Source organism: Falco rusticolus, chromosome 1 (genome assembly GCF_015220075.1).
Source record: "Falco rusticolus isolate bFalRus1 chromosome 1, bFalRus1.pri, whole genome shotgun sequence".
NCBI classification, from domain to species: domain Eukaryota; kingdom Metazoa; phylum Chordata; class Aves; order Falconiformes; family Falconidae; genus Falco; species Falco rusticolus.
In genome coordinates, this window is record NC_051187.1 from 3,444,751 (window position 1) to 3,466,809 (window position 22,059).

The 22,059-nt window shown below is 40.5% G+C and overlaps 1 protein-coding gene across 4 annotated transcripts in view; it reads right to left on the reverse strand.

Moving 5' to 3' along the window:
• The window catches only part of CEP112 (centrosomal protein 112), a 171,517-nt gene that overhangs the window by 43,851 nt on the left and 105,607 nt on the right, over positions 1 to 22,059 (reverse strand). For 3 of the 4 annotated variants that reach the window (XM_037405009.1, XM_037405025.1, XM_037405018.1), the window contains 2 exons: positions 19,114 to 19,344; positions 2,243 to 2,305 (listed from right to left, as the gene is read on the reverse strand). In XM_037405009.1, coding sequence (XP_037260906.1) covers positions 2,243 to 2,305; positions 19,114 to 19,344 — 294 coding nt within the window. Of the gene's footprint in view, positions 1 to 2,242; positions 2,306 to 10,820; positions 10,893 to 19,113; positions 19,345 to 22,059 lie in introns of those variants that run through there. The other variant, XM_037405034.1, reaches the window with a different exon arrangement.

A 22,059-nucleotide genomic window follows, 5' to 3' on the forward strand; every position in this document is an offset into this window, starting at 1 on the left:
CAGAGAGTAAGATTAGACAGATGTTGTCAGCAACATGACCACAAGAAAAGTTGCAATTGACCTATTATTAATACTGAACTACAAAAAAAAAAAAAAAGAAAAAAGAAAAAAGAAAAAAAAATAAACCCACCAACCAAAAAACAACCACCAACAAAAAGCTATGTTCAAGTAACTTTAGGGATTTGATTCAAACCCACAAAAGTAAAGAAATTCAGACATTAGGGCGAAACTGCTGTATTGTGCCAAATAGCCCTGACATATGATGTCTGTGTTGTGCCTGCCACAGAAAGCGCGGAGCCGTGCCAGTCCTGGTCACTGGGTCCAGCTCTCCCCAGTAAAGAGAACAGCACATTAGCTGCAGCAATGCCTAGCTTAAAAAAAAAAAAAAAAAAAAAAGAAAAAAAAAAGTCTAAAAATGTTTCCATTCTACAAGCCAATAAATTTCAGTCTGACAAAATTTATTATGACGTTTAGGTTACAAGGTTATTACATTGTACTACACTACCTAGGTGTTCCCACTGTAACAATTAAAGCAATTTCCCTTATCCCTTGTTTAAAAATTCAGAAATGCTTAAACTATTCCATCTGTCTTTAACCAAGGGACCAAGACCCGTTTCTGTACTGGCAGTACGCTATGGCTGGCACCGAGAGGCTGACGTCTGATTGCACTCACCAGGCACGACAGGAACAGAAACGACAGTGACAAAAGGCAAACCTGTCAGCAATGACAGGGTCTCCTCCTCAAGACCTGGCATGCATTAAACCTTCCTGCTTGGGCTTTATCGATATTCTGCTATGCCGGTTCACAGGGCAAGACAAAAAAAAAAAAAAAAAAAAGTAGGGTTTGGTGGTGGTAGTTCTTTCTTTCTTGCTAAATAAGGCTCTCACCAAATGACTAAAAGGGCATTTAGGAGAGCGTTTGCTCTGGCCTCCCACTGAACCATGGAATGGGGGAGGTTGGAAGGGACCAGCTCCATGCAGGGTCACCCAGAGCTGGTTGCTCAGGGTCCTTTCCAGTCAGGTTTTACATATCTCTAAGGATGGAGACCCCACAACCTCTCTGTATGCAAATAAATGTGCAAAAAGCACATTAGGTTTTAGAAATATAACGTAAAAACGTATTTAGCAACGATTCTGATAAATGCAGCCTCCCAAAAATGTAGTGTGTAAAAGCTATAGTCCAATAAATTTCACTGGCACAACTGAAGTCACAATTTTGGACAACTGTTACAGAGAGTGGGGCCCAAAAGGTAGCTGAAAAGCTGAAATCTAGAGTTTTAAAATATTTTAAAGTGTTGGTAAAACAGTAAAGTTTGCAGTTTCTTGTTACTGTCTCACTGATGGCTCCCGCCTAGCTTAGAGGCTTCCAAACCATTCTTCGTAGTGTTTTCATTGATTTTAAAAGAGTATTATTAGACTATCGCTACTATTGCTGAAAACGCACTTTGCGAGCGAAAGGCAGGCGTTCTGCTGCGGTTGGGAGGAATGAGAAGAATGATACCTCCACGTAAATCCTCGTGGCAATTTTCTTATTATTAAAAGCTTAACTTCTGGTTGCATCTCCATCGTTTTTCACACTTCAGTACTACCTGTCACTCAAACTGAAGGCTGAAATATGTAAAAATCATCCCGTCTTATCATTTTAAAGCATACATGTGAATTTAAGACACACTTTCCTCTTCCATGTTCAAAAGACCACTCCAAAGAACAAAAACTCAAGTCGAAACCAGTTTGCTTTCAGGACACTGACATTCTTCAAAGTGTTATTTTGGGCAGAGATGCTGAACTGGCTAGGAGCGACAACATGCCGCAGGCAGCGTGGGGACGGCTGTCCTGCCATCAGCAGGCGGGCAAACACCATCCCAACACGGAACGCAAGCCCTGGTGGTGCAACTGCTCCTGATTTTATGAGCCGTGCTGGCTGACGGGGCACCTCACCTTCCCCTCCGCTGACAGAGGGCGGATTCAGTCCTCCTGGCTGCTCAGGAGATTAAAAAGTAGATGAAAAAGATTAAACTTGGAACTCCAAAAAACCCCACCCATTGCTTCTAGACAGCTCAGTGCTCTGTGTTTTTTGAGAAGTTAAAAACCTCCAAGACAGACACTAGATGTTTGATTTGGGACGTGGTTATGACTTCTCTTATCATCAAGACCCACACTTAAAAGCAGAAATAATTACACTTTTCATCAAGTTTCCAAATCAAATGGATTCACCTGAGGTTCCTCTCTTCTCGCTACCTACCTGCGAGGATTTAGCCAGCTTCTGACTGTACTCCTTCTCAGTCTGCTTCAGCCGGCTGTTTGCCTGAAACACACACAAAAGGCGACCAGATTAGCTCAGCTGAAGAACGTGTACAGACACTTTGCCACCGACCCCTCCGCTTGGCACCTCATCCACATGCCTATCGCCGAGCGGCTGGGACCCGCGCCAGCCCCAACGCCCTTTTGTGGCAGCCAAAAAACCGCAAGGGCTTGCCTTTGATCTCCAGCCAACTATTCATCACTTAAAAGAGGGGAGAAATTGTACCTCTGCTGCCAATTATTAGAAAAACATAAAGACCTCTGCGGATTAAAAAAAAAATAATAAAAAAAAAAGAGAGTGAGTGAGTGTGTGTGTGTGGCAGGGGAAGGAGGCAATGCACACACACGAGTTTTCCAGGGTGATTTTGTTTCTGAACAGAGGGAAAAGGCAAGGAGAAAGCCCCAGACACAGGCTGCCGGGGTGCAACGTGACACAGAGGACACAATGCCACCTCTCAGCTTGGTGTCTGCAACTGCCTTTTGTCCCAGTGCACGTCCCTTCCCAGCTAAAGGTGGTGACCACACTGAAAATCCACCCAAGGTGCAGATGAACCCACCAGGGGCTCTTGGAACATACAGCCCTCTCCTCCTCCTCGTGTTTTTTGTTGTTTGGTTTTTTTTTTTTTTCCACAACTCAAAGATAAAGAATAAAATAAAGGGAAAACAAGGCTGCTTTGTCATATTGGAATTCAATAAGCACATATTTCTATACCGCTGGGGTAAAAGAGCTCTTAAGGTTTTTTCCACAAATAATAAATAATTCAGTAACCATAATAGTAATAATAAAAAAGTAGATTCAATTTAACTTCAGGACACAACTGCGATTTCTTTGCATTTCTTGCAAAGTGCCACAGTATTGTACTGATAGCCCAGCTGCAAAACGCTGTCCTCAGATGAACTGCTAAGCGCTCGCGCGTTCTTGGCTCTAAAATTTGAGGACAGGTGTCTAAGAAAAATATTTTCTTAGGGGGACAGAATATTATGAAACCGGGTCCTGAAGCAAATTTAAGCTGATTAAATTTTCAAAACCTATCTGACCTCGTGTTCAAATCTTTGATCTGTCGCCCTTGGTTTTACGGCACAGCACCCAGCACACGCGCGCTCCTTCAGCTGCCTGTGTGCCAGCGGGCGTTTTGGGGGACCACAGGAGCCTCCAGACCCTGCTTGGATCCAGCTGCAAGACTGAAACTCCATTTCTGCACACACCAGGGATTTCAGTCAAGCAAACAGTCTCATTGATTTTACTGGACTCTAAATTTAGGAGCTTCAAGTTGCAGAGAGTGCTTGTGAATCACCACCAAGCGCGAGGGCTCCGATCGCCTTATACAAGCCAGGCAGTTACGCACAGTGCAGCTTAATATAAGTATATTACAGCCAGTTAAAAATAATCTTGACGTTTACACGATACTGCAATTTAAGATCTTGAAAACCTTCCAAGATTATGAATTTTAAATATTAAATTTTAATTTTAATAAAAAATTAAATTTTAAAATTCCAAGATTATGAAACATACAGAGGTGTCTATTTCATCTGTTCGTTAGTACTAAGAAACGTACCAAAAACATTAATTGAAACCAATTATCAAGTTTGTGCATACTTTGTGAGAACACATGTTTTGGTCATTTTTTCTTATAAATAATGGCGCTACATACTGGCACATCCAAGAATGCTAGAGCAGCAGACAAATTAAAATTCCTCTTCTACATTGATCATTTGAATTGTGCCACATACACCACAAGGGCATACCGTGGGGCTGCGTAAATACAAAGCGGGCAGTAACACAGCAGCAGCGGTGCCAGGCATGCTGCATTGCTCTTTGTACTCAGGCTGACCCATGTTAACACTCTTTCCACTGTACTGTCGTCTAGTTTCAGATTACGTTTTACCACCCCTGCATATCATAAAGTGACTGAAGCTGCCAGTTTATCTTTAGGGGAAAAAAAGTGAAAAATAAATTACAGTAATAGTATAAATTACTGTTACTCCCAGAAAGGGAGCGATACTAGCCAGCAAGGCACTGCAAAGAAGATCACATTACAGCTGCTCTCACTCAACTTGCCTGGGGTAAAAGTCTTCATCTTTCATAGAAGCAGCTTTATAACCTCCTGAACCCATAGAATAAATCCCAATAAATAATAAAAAAACCACTCATAACTTCCATAAACAAATTAGAACTTGTTTATTCACACTGAGTAGGACCAGGATGACCTCTGATAGATGTGACAGAGGCGATCCAAAAGAAAGATATGCTGAATTTCAGCATTTCATTCCTAACTGAAGGCAGAAAAAGTATATCCTACCGGTTTATTTAAAGGCAATTATAAAATCTTATTTTATAAATGGCTTTAAAAAATTCCCATTAGCAAAATGTTTACAAGTCGTCTCCCAGTCATCGACGAACCACAAATTCTCACATTTCCTTGCCGTCCCAAACACCCTCAACTGAGAGGTCTGATTTTTGGAAGTACTGAGCTACCAAAACTTCCACTGGAGGTGGCAAACACACATTTAGGCCGGCTCTAGCTGTCCAAAAGTGGTGATCTCGACCTTGTGGCACTAAAAGCTACAGTCACCCGCTGATTTCAAGCTTTTCTCTCCAGGTCTGTAACACCTCGCAGGTCTGGCATCGTCACGGCTGCGCACGTAGCACCAGTGGAGCTCTGCAGAAGGCAGCTTCTACATGTTATAGCACACTGGAAAGATCTGAAAAAGGTCTAATTCATGGTGATGTGTGGCAACACTCTTTTCCGTTGTTGCCTTTTACTGCAGAAATAGAAAATTTCTCCCTTTTGAAAACCTACAACTAAACTAACGTAATACCTCTGAACTAGAGGCTGTCGCTGTGCAGCCTAGGGAGGAGAAACCTGCCTCCCAGGGGCACATACAGCATCGTGGCTCACAAAAAAATACCTTTTTACTTTTTTATTTTTAAGGAACAACTTACAGCAAAGTAAATACGCGTAGCTGTGTACAGCGAGCATCGCAGCGAGTCTCTATGACACCTCTCTTCACCAAGGAGAAGGCTCACACCGGCACGGTGCTCACAAGCAGCTGCCTGGGCTCCTTCTTTTCTAAGAGGCTGCTCGTCTCACACATTGTACAAAGCCAAAGCCGCTTCTGTATTATTTTAAGGGCATTCCCTCCCTTTCAGGTTACATGCTCTTTCAGAAACATAATGAATAAGAAACTAACTGGAAGGTGAATGCTCGGAGGGTCAGCCAGTATTCATTAAAGTCTAACTCTTTTTTTATAGCAATGGGCAGCGCTGCAAATATAGTTAATGGTCTTAAACTAGTTTTCCGTGTGTGAGAGGTAGCTGGTGAAATTCACACTTAGCAAAAGCTTGTCAGAAATATCAATTGTAATATCCATTTTTATAATGAAAAGGTTTAAATTGGGTAAGCCATAGAGGAATTCCACTGATTCAAAAATTAACTTCTGTTTAGTTTCACACAGTTAATACATATTTTAGCTAAAATTATCTGATTATGACAATTTTACGTGCAGTTATTTTATATTGCATGAGGACTTTTGCATTAAAAAGATTACGTCCTTGTTACAGTTAATTGGCTTTAAAAACCAACTATAATTCTACAAGCCTTAAAGCATCATATTGTGGTTGCTGAGTAAAATGGCAATGACTTAAACAAAACATTTCACATAAAAATTAAAAATGGTATTAGCACTGCAGATGTGGGATCTGAATTAATAGATGCTATTCTAACACCACTTGATTTTCATTTTTTCCTTTCATGAAATGGAACAGCATTACTAAGAATAGAAGAGCCAAGGATCTATGATGGGACCACAACGCAAAAGCATACCACATCCTACCCTATTTATAAAGTCATTACTTTTTTTTTTTTACTAATTAAATTTTTAAATAAACTTAAAAAAAGACTTTTTAAGGTGTAAGATGTATTAGAGGGGACTTCTAGGTCCAGTTGATGGAACGCATGCCCTGAACAGCCCTGGGGGCTCTCACCGCTACGACCACATCTTGGTGTCACGAGTAGCTCCAGCTGCACGATGGAGTTGGCAGGCACAGGGACAACTTCATCCCCCATCAACATCCATGAAGGTGTTTAGGATGTCTTGAATGTTTATCAAAAATGCAGCTGTTAAGAATTTTCTGGAACAGTATGGATTTGTCCACAGGGACATGGTTTAGCGGTGGATTGGCGATGTTAGGTTTACAGTTGGACTTGATCTTAACTTTTCCCAACCTAAATGATTTGCTATCTTCCAGTTTTGGAAGGGTGATTTTGGGATGGTAAGTGAGACTTCAATTAATGCTACAAAACTAATGGGAAAATGAATTCCTGCAACCCAAATGCGGATAGATCTGTAAGAGTTAAGGATCATTGTGAAATGCTGTTCATCTCTATATGAATTACAGTTTTGTGACAGATTCCACAGTGTTTCAATTTGATTTCAATCTCCCCAACACATAAATAAAAAAAACGTCACAAACATAAATCTCAAACCACCAGGTTATCTCTCTCTCCACCCATATTCTCTAATAGAAAAGCAGATTTAAAGAAACTTGTTTAGGGCACTAGCTATGAAAGAATCATTTTCAAAATGCCTGCAACTAGCTAAATGATGGCCATACATAAGTTGATCCTCCATAATTAGTTAGATAAAAGTGTAAGCAAAGTAAAAAAAAAAAGAGGAAAAAAAAAAAGGGAAAAAATCAAAGGGTGGGGGAAGGAGAAGAAAGAAAACTTGCTCCAGGGAAGAAGCAACTGTTCTCTGATGTGCAGCAAAGAATTTAACATCAAAGAACTAATGTAAATGGGGCCCATTTACCTTAAAAAACAACACACCACACCACATTCTGGAATATTTCTATTTAAGTTTGACAGCATTATGCTTTGTACGAAAATTCAAGATTGTGTAATTTGACAGATGTCAAAAGAAAATGACCTTCAGAATGGCTAACTGTAGCAATTTTTGTTACCAAGTATGTTAAACCACTCTGTACAGTATCTGTTTAAACTTCAGAGATTACCAGATCACCTTTTAAGTTCATCTGATTGTACATAAAAATTTCATTTCCACCTCAAAGCCTGAAATGTGGGTTTTCCTTATGTGCCTCTTATACCACCAGTGGGTGACTTCCTACACCACTACTCTTCTTTGTACTGCTCTCCCTGCCAGCCAGCCACCAAATGGAAAGCTGAACCTCTGCCTAACAGTGAAAATAGCAAACCAGCTCAAGCATGTCATTTGAGCCACCCAAAAACTATTAAAAATAGTTGAATATCCAAAATGATGTTAACAGAATAATTAGTCAAGTACCAAATGACTTCAAGGGCTTTGAAAATGAATGATAGAAATCCCCAAATCCTATTAGTATTCTGTTTTATATTACACTTTTGTAGGTCTATAAATCTTTTTCTTTTTTAAAATTTTTTAAAAAATATATCTTTAGAACCCTCTCATTCATGTGCTAAGTACTTTTCATTGGGGAAAAAAACCAAGAATGAATAGAAATGAATTTGACACTCCACCTGTATGGAGAATTCCTCTTCTGCAGGCCACTGCAGTTCTGTGCTAATGGGGGCTCACTGAAAAACTGCTCGTGCAATTTGTGCCTTAGGAAAATTCCGACTTCCAGTCTTTTCATTTAAATCGACGGTGCGTTTCTAATCATTCTGAAATGATGTAGAGAAATTAAGTACCAAAATTTGACTCTTCCAAAAATTCTTCTACCGGACTCCAACTTCACGGTGTCTGATACCAAAGTTATACCGTCCTTACACCAGTATGCAATTACTAGCTTCACCTAAAGGGATTTATCAAGCATCTAAATATTTCCCAGCATCACCAATACAGATTTCTATTCAACATTGCAGCGAGCCAGGCCCTTATTTAAAACAAACTGCATGATTTGGCCTAAAATACAAGCCCTGGATACAAGACAAGGTTTTAAAACTAGATGAATAGTCTAAGTTTGCCACGTGAGGTCGTTTGATACATTAACTATACTTTATACAAGGTAGTACCGACGCATGCATCAGGCATTTAAAGCACCGACAGTGAATTACAGTTTAATGTGAGGATGGACTACGACATTTTGCCAAAACAGTGCGGAGGCAGGTGGCTTTCACATTATAGCACGATTCCTTCTTTTGCTCAACACTCAAATAAGATGAACCGAGTAAACCCAGTGAAGATGTTGAGACTGCGACACTCCCCATTTTTGGGTACTGAAGCCTAGTTTTCCCGCGGCTCCATGCCTAAATCTGGTACGGCACAAATACATGTCTGGATTACCATCGTCAATATTTCCTGGTTTTATTCTGTTCTGTCCAACTAAATTAAGACTGTTATTTACAGTGGGTTTAAGACGTTCTATCAAAAGGGGCGGTGTTTTCTTTTGCAGAGCCTTAACAAATACAACATGCACCCAATGGGAACTGTTTGAGCTTTTACAAGCTGCCTTTATTCATCAGAAATACCGGGCACCTCTGCTGCACAGGCACCTCGCTTGCTCATGTGCACTCCGTCTCTCTCTCCCACTCCAAGATAAAGGAGTTTACAGAACTGCTTGTATCACTCAGGCCCAGATGTTTCTGGTACCCAAACAGCTAAACACCCAGTAAAGTCACGGAAGGATAGGCTGCTAAACATCTTTGAAGATGCAAGTCAAAGCTAAAGTTTCCTCCGCAAACAGAAGGCAACAGTACCGAGATGTGACGCTGATCCGTGATTTGACTCAGTTAAAGACTACTTAACATGAAACGGGAGATTTCTGAGATCTATGCCCTTCATCATTATATATCAGCTGAGTTTACACGCCTCGATTTTTGCCAAGGAGAGGCTATAAGGCTCTTGAAAGGACTACAAAAGGATGAAAATGCCATTTGTATTTTTTAGATTCTCGATTGCTGTTTTAAGTTGAATTTTGCGGCAATAACAAGCAAGTGTTAGGAAGATGATGACTAGAAAAAAATGCTACATATGTATCATTTTGAGATACAACCTCTTTTTGTTAAATAGAAGGAAAACTGGAAACAAAAGGACAGGCTCGGTATTACTCAGTTAACTTGTATTACTAACTTACATCATTCGATGAGAGCCCAACAAAAGTTAAGCTTCTCCAGTTGGAAAGACAAACACTGAAAATACAACAAAATCCCCTAACAAATCTATGATCTGAAGCAATCACTGTTCCTTAGCAAGATTATGCTGGATTACTGTTCGTAGTTTTAAATACAACAAAGCTTCCCCAAAAGGACGACGACTTCACGGAGCCAGAAAGCATTACTGTACCGATGAGTAACTGTGCGCAAGTCCAGCAAAGTCCCAATTAAAAAGAGAATGGAATATATTGCTCAATCATGAAAGCAATTAAAAACATAAATAAGACATTGCAAGACTCTTAACATTCCCAATGTTTAATTATTTATCCATTCTCCATCCTGCAGCTGTAGGTCAGAATTAACTCCTCTGAAATAAAATACAGGAGAACTCTTTTGGGGATTTGTACCTTATTCATTTTCGAGCAAACACTCAAATTCATTTCAAATTCACACAAGAACTGCAACAGTTTCACCTAAATCAGATTTTCTACAAGTTAAACACCCCTCCTACACTCAGATGTGATTGTGAAACTACTTTGATCTCTGTTCCCAAATTTATTGCTCTGTGTAATCCATGACAAAATATAATGTGATTTACTGTATCTCTATATGACAGCCCAGCAGCTGACAGAACTTAATAATTTAGCATAAGAAAAAAACCTTCTGGCACCAAAATATACAAATCATAATTGAGGCACTTTAGTATCACATTACAATGAAGCATATGCAGACTGATCATAAGAACTTCAAAACAATTAGAATTCTTTCTCACTCATTTAATGAAGGTGGGTTTTACTCCGTGACATGTTCTGCAGCTGTAAGCAAGTCGTTTTGGAACACTTTTGTTTCTTCACATTAAAGACTCTGAAGGACTAACAACACCGTTTTGCCCCTTCCCTATTTCCCAAACACTCCTTTTCCCCTCCAAAAAGCAGAAGGAAAAAAAAAAGCCACCTGCAGCTTTTCTCTATTATAAAGATATGAAGAAAGAGCAAGTAAGTGTAAACAACGTCTTCAAATTGTGCCAGAATTTAAATATGCAATAAAGATGGTTTATATTAGTTTTGTCTTGATAACTGAGCATTTTTTCTAAAGAAAGCTACATTAAAAAACTGCAACATCCAAATACTGACCTAAGTGGGGACGTGATGGACATGTTCCATGGGGCAGCTTTTGCTTTGGCTTGTGCTGTCTCTTGGGTTTGGGGGACTTGAGAGTAAGGGATGCACTACCCCCAGGAACTTTCAAGAAAAGTAAGAACATGGAGCTCATGGCATGGGATGCAGAAGAAATTTCCATTTAGTACTTACTAATTCCAGGTAACAAACACCAGTTACTGTTGTTTGTATAAACACCACCATGAACGAGACCCAGTGAAATCAGCAGCGACCACCACAGGTACTGGGATCCAGTAACGGGGCATCGGTTGTCAGATCTGTCCTCTCACTCCTGGCTAGGCACCCAGACCAGATGGTATTCATTCAATAATTCTGAAAGAATCTAAGAATGAATTGGCAGAGTTGTTTAAAAAAAAATAAATAAAAAATCTCACATTACAATCAGCCACCGTACTGGAAAATAGCCAATGTTATTCCTAATGTTACAGTGTACCCTGGGATGTAAAGATAAGTGAAACTGGTAAATTGGAGAAGTATGTACATGCAACCAGCCTCCACCAAGACAGGTAGTATTGTGAAGGAAAAAAAAAGACAGAACGAGGTAATGATTCAATTTGGCTTTTGAAAATATTAAATAAAGTTAAAATAAGCAATTGTGTATTACAAGATAAAGTTGGTGTGTTACAGTTTGTTTGGACAGTACAGTAGACAGAGTAGCTCAGGAAACCACTGAAAAAATAGTTAGAACTGTTGTTCTGCCACTGGAAAAGCCTCCTGCGCTTTATTCCCAGGAAAAGTAAGACTGAACCATCAGTGGTACCAAACCCACCAGGTACGCCACCCCTAGGCAGGCTCCTGGGCCACCGAGCCCACTGTCCTCTCCAGCCGCCACGGCAGGGACCGCATAAACCTGCCCCCCGCATTGCCGCCGCACCAGGCTGCGCCTCAGGGAAGTCAGAGGTTAAATCCCTGTGTATCCCCATCGGTGACTGGTTACCATCATGCTGCTCATAAAGCTGTTCAATCCTTTTCTGACCCTGTTGATGATACCTGCCGTCACAACACCACGGAAATCCCTCGGAGGAGCTCACCGTCTGTCGGTCAGAGAAAACCCTTCCTCCACCAGCCTTCAATCAATCTCTTATTTGTTGCCAGCAACTACGCCCAAGTTCTTGGGTGGTGAGTAACGACTCCACGTTCCCCTTACCCACCACCTCCACGGCTCTGTGAGTCTTGACCTTCTGAAGCTGCCCCAAAGCCTACAGCCTGCAAGCCACAGAGCATCTGAAGTGCCCTGGTGTGGCGGGGCGGGAGCAGGGGTCTGACACCGACTCAAGAAAGAAACGGGAGACAGAGAAGACAAAAAAACCCACCTGCAAATACTTCTTAGACAGATACCTTAGATTAATGTCAGTTAATTAAAAAAACCTCCAAAACACCAAAAAACCCCACCAAAGTTCTCAAACTACTAACCAACTATAATTGATACAATGAGTGAATAAAGCGTGCTGAAAGACAGGCCACGTGACACAGCTCTAATTTTAATTATATCAGTCCTTGCCCTGCTGAAAAGTATCTTTTTAATTCCACATTTTGTCATAATTTAGCATCTAGCTAAATAATGCTTCTTGTCTGGTTCTCATTTCTTAACAGTATTGCATCAGTCATTTTACTTTTTAACCCTACGGTGTTATTTGTGAATCCAGATAACACGGTGCTCGATCTCTTCTCCAAACATTTATGAAGGTGGTAAAAAGTAAACCTCACGCTCACGGGCACCTATTTTATTTCCACAGCGACAGTTACACCAACTCTTCTTGGTTACCTCTGGAGCCAGATTAATAAATACAACTGATGGGCAGAAATCATACCTGTTGTCTTCTGCTTTGTTTTTCTGAGGGTTTTTTGGTTTGTTTGTTTTCTTTCAAAGGAGGTAGAAGCAGAGTAATTTTGTGTGAATAACTGAGACCATTGCTTTGAAACATCTCCAGCAAGGAGAGTGCCATAAATGCCGTTTAGTCTCATCCGATTGAAATATCCCTGAGATTATTCTGCCATATTTTTGTTCATGTTTGGCTCTGTTGGTTGAAGACTCTTCCAAATGGCTCCCCTAAGGGATGATGCAATTCCTGTGACCACATTCCTGGTCCACTATCATCTTTCTTTTCCTTTGGAGGAATAAGAAGCAGTGCAAAAGGGACACACGAGAGAGGAGAGGGGTTTCCCTCCCCTCATCTGTGAGCAAAATCTTGTTGCAAGATTTGCTGTGAAGGTACTATTAAAGGCAGATTAAATAATCTGCACTCCTTGTGCTAACATACACCAACTTTGCTATAGAAATTTTTATCTTTTTTGAAAAACTTTTCTTTTTTCTTGATCTTCTAGGCTTTTGGCAGACTTTCCCCAACAAAGCCAACATACTGTGTTCATTTTGATTAATATTAGTTGGTGAATCACTAACACTGTGTCAGAATGTTCAAGAACCAAATCTACGTAAATGTACACAGAGTTTATGAAACAAAACCAAAAATATTGCTACTCTGGAACAGAGAGATAGCATCATAGACAACAGTTCTCAGATTATAATGACAAAGATTCAGAGATGCAGGAAACATCCAACTCTTCTGGGTAAGAATTAGAGATTTCAGATTATTCACAGCTAAGGCCTAGGGAAAAGAATCTACGTAATAGACTCAAGCAAACATTTAAAAATTTTAGTCTGAAAAAATACCACATATACAACAACTGAATGCATTCAGCAAGGAGAAAAACATAGGTCTACATTATAATTAGATACCAATTTAATGATATCATTATACTTGGGAAGAATACATGTCCACATTTTATGGCTGAATTATTTGCCCCCATGTAAATAACCAGGGTATCGCTGCAACGAGTGTGAAAATAGTTCATGTGGATGCTCACATAAACAAAGCTCCCCGTACTATGGCTATCAGTGTTCCAGTTAATGAAGTGAAAGGTGTCACTCAGAGCAAAGACTTCATTATGCTAAGAAGTCTAAGCAGGTACCCACAGAACTGCTGCAGAGATGGTCCAGTTCCCAGAAGGTGTCAGATACAAAGATGGAACCATTTTTGGTAGTTAATGAAACGTAGAGTTGGCAGAGAAGAGCAAGGGCTGGAGCGCCGGTATCCAACAACGTAAGCTAATGGAAAGCATGCAGCGCTTGTTCTTTATGAGCAGTAACTGCTTAGGGGAAACTCAATACTTTTAATAGAGTATCTCTTGGATTATCTCTTTAATCTCTGAAGATGTCATATTCTTTCCCTTCATCTTCTATTTCTTTGCCAGTGGTGAACAGCATGACATCATCTGTATAAGTACTGACAATAGCGCCAAAACAGATATTGTGAATCAAAGAGATTCCTACATCTGCCGTGTGAAAATATGCCCAACGAGCATCTCCAACTGGACTGCATCCTAGGGCTGTACTTGCGAGTTAATTAATCCAGCATCACAAAGCTTGATGCTAAAGGAAGGACTGAAATGTTCACTGGGGCACATCATCAGTACTTTAGTTGCAACTGAATGCAAGTAGGAGTTGCTCAAAAATTAAGCATCTAATTGTAGGACATTGTCTGCAGATTATCGAAAAAGGGTCTGTTACAAAAACATGGTATTACAACACAACTGTCAAACAGTTATTCTTAATTAGGGAAGCGGTACTCACACAGTGACCTTAACTTCTAATTCCCCAGGCATTTCAGTTTCATGTGGACTTCCCACCAGATGTGGGTGGAGTGACTGTAAGAGGTATAGACTAGAAAACATTGAAAATGTCAAAATTTATTTAAAATAACTGAAATCTCAGAGTACAACTAACTGCTACATAATTAAAATCTACCAAGCATGATTTGCATGGCGCTGGCCAGGTTGCATGTCATCTTGGAGTCTGTCTCTCAGAGCAAAGCATTTCAGAAATACTGAAATCAGAAGAATTGTATTCCAGAAACTAAAGTGTTTGACGCTTTTTTTTTTTTTTTGACTACAGCTTCACCCTGTAATCAAATATCACGTGTGTTCAGCACAGTCAATACACAAAAATGTAAATTACTTCTCCACAAGAAAAGCAACAGTGAAAAAGAATTAGATGTTCCTGGAATCTGCACAAAGATTTAACAGGATGAGTCAAAATACCTATTTAAATATAGAAAAGTAGTCAATAAAACCCTAAATGTTGAAAAATATTTGGGGGGGGGGGGGGAGGGGAAGAAAACCCACTTTTTTCTCCCACTCCAATTTACTCATGTGTGCTGCTCAAAGAGAGCATTTTTATGAGATATTTGTAGTGTTCCAAAGCTGCTTCCTTTGAGCATTGTTAGCATGTCTGCTGATCTGCTCGGGTCATGCTTTCCGAACGCTCATTTGCTTTGCCAAGAAAATACCACAGATGAACATTACAAACAGTTGCGTTAGCCAAGCTTCACATCTGCACGCACTTAGAAATGCAGTTCATCTCTCGCTTTTAGCGATTTCTGGCAAACCTGAAAATGCCTATAAGCTTTGTAGAGTCCATTACACCTGGCTGATTAGCGTTCGTGCCCTAAGTGCTGCTGCTGCAACCTATAACCCACCTGTCTCCCTGCTGAAATTAGTCATTAGTGGAGCCTAACCACAGTACTAGGTATTCTCTAGTATGTTTATTTCTTAAACAGTTTATATTTCATCATAATGAGGTATGACTTCAAATAAAGCCAAATAAAACCACCGTCTCATCAGAAAATGCTATAAACCACTCCATATAATGAAATGCAAGCAAATTAGATTTAAACTTTAGAAGTAAATCAAAATGATTACGATTGAATACAAGTGTTCTTCTGAAACAATATATGAGATTCCTCAACAAATAGACAAGAAATAAACTGGAGATATTCTCAAGTCATTTGTATGTTAGGGACAGATAACAGATATTATGAAAGTACTGAAGTGAGACTTCAGTTAAACGCCAAAGAAAGTGGGGTTTAACTGAAAATAATACCTGCAACAGGGAGGGTCACTGAAAAATTACAGACTTTTTTGATTTTGTGGTGGTTTTACCCTGGCTGGAGGCCAGGTTCCCACCAAAGCTGCTCTATCACTCCTCTGCTCAGCTGGACAGGGGAGAGAAAACAGAATGAGATAAGTTATAGAGGGCTGAGATAAGGACAGGGAGACCACTCACCAATTAATGTCACAGGCAAAACTGACCTGACTCGGGGAAATTAGTTTAATTTATTACCAGGAGAATGAGAAATAAACCCAAATCTTAAAAACACCATCCTCCCACTTCTCCCTTACTCACCGCCTTAACTTTGCTCCTGATTTCTCTCCCTCCGCCCTGCCAGCAGCACAGGGGACGGGCATGGGGCTGTGGTCAGCTCATCACACGTTGCCCCTGCTGCTCCCTCCTCCGCAGGGACAGGGCTCCTGAGCCAGCCTGGGGTCCCTCCCATGGGAGACAGTCCTCCATGAACTTCTCTCCAGTCCTTCCATGGGCTGCAGCCCTTCAGGAGCAGCCTGCGCCAGCAGGGTCCCCACAGGGGCACCAGCCCTGCCAGCAAACCTGCTCCAGCGCGAGCTGCCCACGGGGTCACCACCTCCTTCGGGCATCCCCCTGCCCCACCATGGGCTTCATCACGGGCTGCTGGGGACTGTCGGCCCTGGTGCCTGGAGCCCGCCCTGCCCTGCCCCGGTGCCTGCAGGGCTGCTGCTCTCACGGACTCACTCCTCTCCTTGGCTGAAGTTGCCCTTGCCCCACTGTCCCACCCACCCCCTGTGAACCTGTCACCCCCGTGGCCGATGGGCTTGGCTGTGGCCAGCACCGGGTCCCTCTTGGAGCCAGCAGGCACAGGGGAAACTTCTGGCAGCTCCTCACAGAAGCCACCCCTGCAGACCCCCCTATGAAAACCTTGCCATGCAAACCCAACGCACCTTTGTTATTATTTCCACAACAGCAGATGCCGTGTTTATTTTTCTATAGTGCAGGTTACGTGGTGCCATTTGGCAACCTGTTAAATATTTTCCCACTTATCATTCCCTAGCAACCGGGAGATGCAATATCTGTCAAAAGATATTTGCTTTTAGAATCACAGGTTCAAAAACATTCTCGTACTATGCTCATTGAGCAACTTCCTAGCATTGCACGCTGTAATCACTAACAAAATGAATGAAATATTGCAATAAACAACGTACCATCTTTAAAGTTGAGATTTTTAAGCAACAAAAAATGAAAGACCTTGGTAAATTATGTGGCCCTAAATATTGAAAAGCTGTCTACGAATACCAACAAATATTTAAATGTCCAGCATGCTGGCAATGAAAACTGTTCCTCTGCCCCCTGCTCTCCTCCTTGCCATCCACACTGTGGCAGGGCTACGGGGAGGGCAATGCCATATGAATCCTGTATCTCCTTCTACCCCATGTTTACTTCAATTTTTCTTTTCACTTAAGTGTTTGTCATTTCTTTTGTATTTCATCATGTTCACGTGAACGACAGTCCACAATTACACTGAGCAAGCCACGCAGAAATCAGTATTACTCACAACACAGACCACAGAGGAATGAGATCCTTCACTTGGGAATGGACCAACCTCCTGAAAATCTGGACAGTCAGATGTTCCATGCCTGAACAGTGACATTCAGCTTCCCTTTGGATTTTTAAGCAATCTTTACAGACTTGGCAGAAAAAAAATATCAAATTAGAGGACAAATTTTGCTCCCATATTGTCCTAAATTTCAAGGTAACAAGATTTGCTAGAAAAATAAAAAGACCTTTAAAACCAAGTTTCAAAACTCATGCTGCAATTAAGATGCTTTTTGCTAACCCCCCACTTGGATAAAATCTCCTTCATCAAAGTTCTGCAGCATTTAATAGGATCAAGATTCGAACCAAGTTAGCCGAAACTGTAACTTGTGAGCTTTAAATGGAGTTTGCCCTCTAAGCTACTTTAACTTTTGGACTTTGTGGCCAATTTCCACAGCTCTACATTTGGAAGACAGAGACGAAGCAGAATGTTAAATGGTTTGGGTTTTTTTGAAGGTAATGCAAGGTATTTTCACATGTCTGTGAAAGACTTTCCAACAGAGATACTTTTTTTTCCCCCCTCCTATCTTCTACTCAACATGTGCTCATCTAATTAGAGGTAAAAATGGGGAAGTAGGTTAAATAAAAACAATTTCAATAGCAGTTAATATAGCTTAAAATTAAAGGGGTTTTTTTGAAAAATAGAAAAAAATCCAACAAATTAAAAAAATACTATTTCTGACAGAAATGACAATTCAAGAGTATTAAAGATATTGCCCTATGAAGGATTATTTGTAACTTTAATTTGAGGATGTAAAGAAGTTAACTTTTCTTTTGCTATACTACACATGTAAAAAAAGATCAAAGAAAGAAAAGAATTGAGATTCAAATTCCATTTTTAAGCAAAAATGACAATGTCTTCCTGAGTTAAAATTAATCCTTTAATGATGAATTTCAAAGGTTTAAATACTTTCTGTGACCTTGGCTTTAAATAATTATGCCAAGCGGAGCTTTCCTTACATTCAGAAAAGATTCTGAATTGTTGATCACAGCCATTTTAATGGCTTCAGACTGGCTGATTTCCAACATAATCCTCCAAATGCTGTTTAAAATTACAGACCAAGAACCTGACGCAGGTAAATGAAATGTCACTTTCACAAAGGCTGTTCAAACAGCATATGCAGATCGTTAATTTGTGCCACTCAACATCACTTTGCAATAAAACGTATGATGTATTACATGAATGCATATAAAAGATACTTCAACAACTATCTGCTTACATACACAGCATCTACCACAAATACTAAGTAGGGTTTTTTTTTTAGTTTAGCTTATGAAATAAAACTCCCAAGTTTTAGCTGATATCATCCGTAATGTGGTGAAATACTTGAATTCAGACACTGGTACCAGGGGATGCTCAGCAAGCACTGATGCGCAGCCTGTGACCCCACCGAACAGCACGGGGCAGGGGAGTCTTGATGCCTCTAAAATGTTAATTTGTATTTTCAAGCCTTTCACAGAGCCCTTGCTCACCCGGTGCATGCAGCCAAAAGCAGACCAGCCACTGTGACCAACTAGACCAATTTCCTTGCAGTTTTAGCCTGAACCTATTCCTCCTTCAGAACTTCCCCACTTTTTAACAGAGAAAAAGCTTGGTTAGACAGAGCTGCCCTTTCTACTCTACCTATTCCAGCAAAGGAAAAGTGATTAGCCTAGTCTTTGGCTGGCTTTGCTTTTGAAATCCTTTGGATTTTTGAAGTCCCGCCAGCTCCCGAGGACCACATGGTCATCCCCGTTCCGCACTCACCGCGGCTGGAAGGTGCTGCCCTGGCACCGCTCCCAGGGAAAACGGCCCCAGCAGCAGCCGCTGCCACTGCGTGCTCCAGGTCCATCGTTGTAGAACCACAAAACTCACGTTGTGATCGCGGCATCCCATGTCAGATCTACAGTATACATCTCATTTTTCAGCCCAAGTGACCCCTAAATATTTCTCCTCAGTAAAACTTTGCTTATCTGACTTTTGGGGTGATGGCTGCCGCTTTGCCATGCCACAAGCAGCAGCCCTGTGTGAGCCTCTTACCTTGTCCAAGGCCACCTCTGTTTCTGACACATGAAATTTTTTCAGGTCTAATGTCATTTTTTCTGCCTCCACTTTCAGCTTATTCACTGCTGTCTCATGGTCTCGAGCTGCCCTCTGCTTCTCCTCTTCCCACTGATGGCTCAGCTCCAGCAGCTGATTCTTCCACTGAGCGTTCACCTGGACAAGCTCTTCCCTCAGCTTGTGGATTTGGTTCTCCATATCACAGATAACCTGAAACCAAGAACAAAGTAAAAAAAAATGATAAATAAATACACCCACAAACCAAAACCCACTTGATTTTCTCTGACAGGCTGCTAAGCTGGGGTAGGAAGCAGACTTAAATGATTCTCTTATTGCTCTTCCCTTTCTCTTCACACGTGCAGATGAATACAGCTCCCCCTGCCCAAATCATGGATGGAGCTAGATTTACCTTTTTGAAGAGGGTACCCCAAAGGTGAAGAAATTTATTTTGGCCTGTAATCACTACATGAGATGCCCATGTCTTCTTTTTTTTTTTTTTTTCCCTTAAGAAACGACCTGCCACCTTCTAATGAGATATCAGTGTATCATCAATCATTTCTCAATCGCTGCTACAGATTATAGACCGTATTTCATCGTAACGTGCTAATGCGCACCAGGAACGTATCAAAGAACACCCTCCTCCGGGTGAGGGAACTGGAGCACGCCGAGAGAGGATGATACGGGGCAATGCAGAGAACCCTTATGACTCTGCAAACACAGCACAGATAAGATACACAACCTTTAAAATGCAAGAGACAAACTTCAGAATCCACAACTCTCTTTTGTGTGATCACAGATTATCCTTCGGTCCTTGGGAGGCAAAACACATCGTGCAACACAGCAGCAGTTATATGTGGTGTTACTCCTACAGCATACAGAATACACAATGCTATGTTACAGTAGCAGCAGTAGAGTACGCATTTATTACTTTGGAATTACACTTGCACATAACTCTTACTAGTTACTCTTCTAATGCATTTCTTCTGTAGCTTCTTAAATGAAGTATAGCAGCATCACACCTGGGACGCAAACCAGTTGTCCTTACAGCTAACTCTCATTTATGGTGTTGCAAGCACATATGTGTTTCCATTCATAAATATAATTCTGAAAATGAGCATTTTCATGAAAAAACTCACACAGTATTTCCCCCTTCCTCCTCCCTGCTTTACAAGTAACTTCACAGCTCCCTGGAATTGTGTCATAGAAATGTGACAATACTGAGACAAGAAACTGATGTTCTACCAAACAGATGTAGGTGACTTGGCTCAAGCTTATTTAAAGTTTCACAAGAAAATCCGATGAAAATTGATTGTATATTTACAGATCCCATTGCCCTGGAATGCCAGTTATTGATTTTAGAGCTCTGAACTGATTTCTCTCTCCAACTACTGTTTTTCTTCTTTAGACATTTTTAATGTACTGTCTGTGTTCAGCTAAACCATCTATTTGCAGTCCCCGAGAACCACATTACTACAAACCTTTCAAAAAGAAACATTCATTTCTGACCAAAGTTGGGAAATGAGTTACTATCAGATATATTGCCTTGTACATCAACATCCCAAGACAGACAGTTACAAACACTGTGATCTGAGAGAAAGAAAGAAAAAAATAAAAAAAAAACACATTGAGGCTTGAAAGTTTGCCTATTTTTTTCAAACTAATTGAACTATATGGTATAATAAAATACATGTCTCCCCTCAAACCTTCAGTTGTGTCCTTCAGCTATCACAGCTGTAACATGTATTAAATAATATTAACCATCTTGGAAACTTATCACAGGACTGACTTTTGCTTCCATGCTTTCTTAATTACTCATTGGCATTATTCCCTACTACGTCAAAGGTAAAATTCTGTGTGTGTGTGCGTAGAGATGGAATGAGCACATAATTTGTGTACAGCAGTATAACACGGGTCACATACTTCAGCTATATCAGCATCATCTCATACATATGTTTCATATAGTATAATCTGCACTGGATCCTTTCCTTCCTTTCCTGATCTTTTCCTCTACACATGTTTAATTTTTAATTAAATCTGTACACAGATGAAAAATGTAAAGTACTTTTTAGTCTATAATGACAATCTACAATATACTTTTATAAATCTTTTGGAAAATAATTTCACCTCAAGAGCATTTAAAAAACCCGATAGCCTAACTGGCTTCTACTTAACCAAAGAAATACTAGGTCAATGAAGATAACAGCTACAATTTCTACAGGATGATACTCGCTGAGTTCTAAACTGACATATGTAGCATTTGGGTTTTTAATAGCCACTCCACTGCAAGTCCTGCCTGGAACAGTAACAATTACCTTTTAATCTGTGAGTGTTCTTTTTGAGAGCTCATCCCCCCTCCCACTACCACTTGCTTTTTCCTCCTTTTTTTTTAAATAAAAAAAAAATCCTTAAACTCTTCCCCCCCCCCCCCCCCCCCGTATAAGTGAAACTAAGATATTACATTGCTCAGAAGTTTCCTGAAAAGTTTGATAAAATCTCTAGGATAAGGAGCTAAGGCTAACTTCTTATAATATAGGGAAAATTCATTCATAAATCATATTACAAGCCCAAATAGAGATTGGGTGAATTCCCAACTCAACTGTTAGGTCTCTCCACTTTACTTCATCCTATATTCAATAATTCTCATACAAAACCTTTAGAAAATTGAATAGCACAATACAGTGTTTTCTACTGCCACGTGGAAGTAGTAACAGCTCCAAGCCTTCCGAGGCAAAAGTGGGGAGCCAAAAGATAGTGGGCTGAATGTTATAGGTAAAGTAACAGTAATTAATATGCAAAGGCGCATTAATGTTGGACCTAATAGATGGCAAAAGCAGATTTGGTTCTATTAGGAAAGAAGAAAGAATCTGAAGACGGGGTGATGGCAGCGAAACTAATATGATTAAATGAGTCCTTTTGGAGCAACTT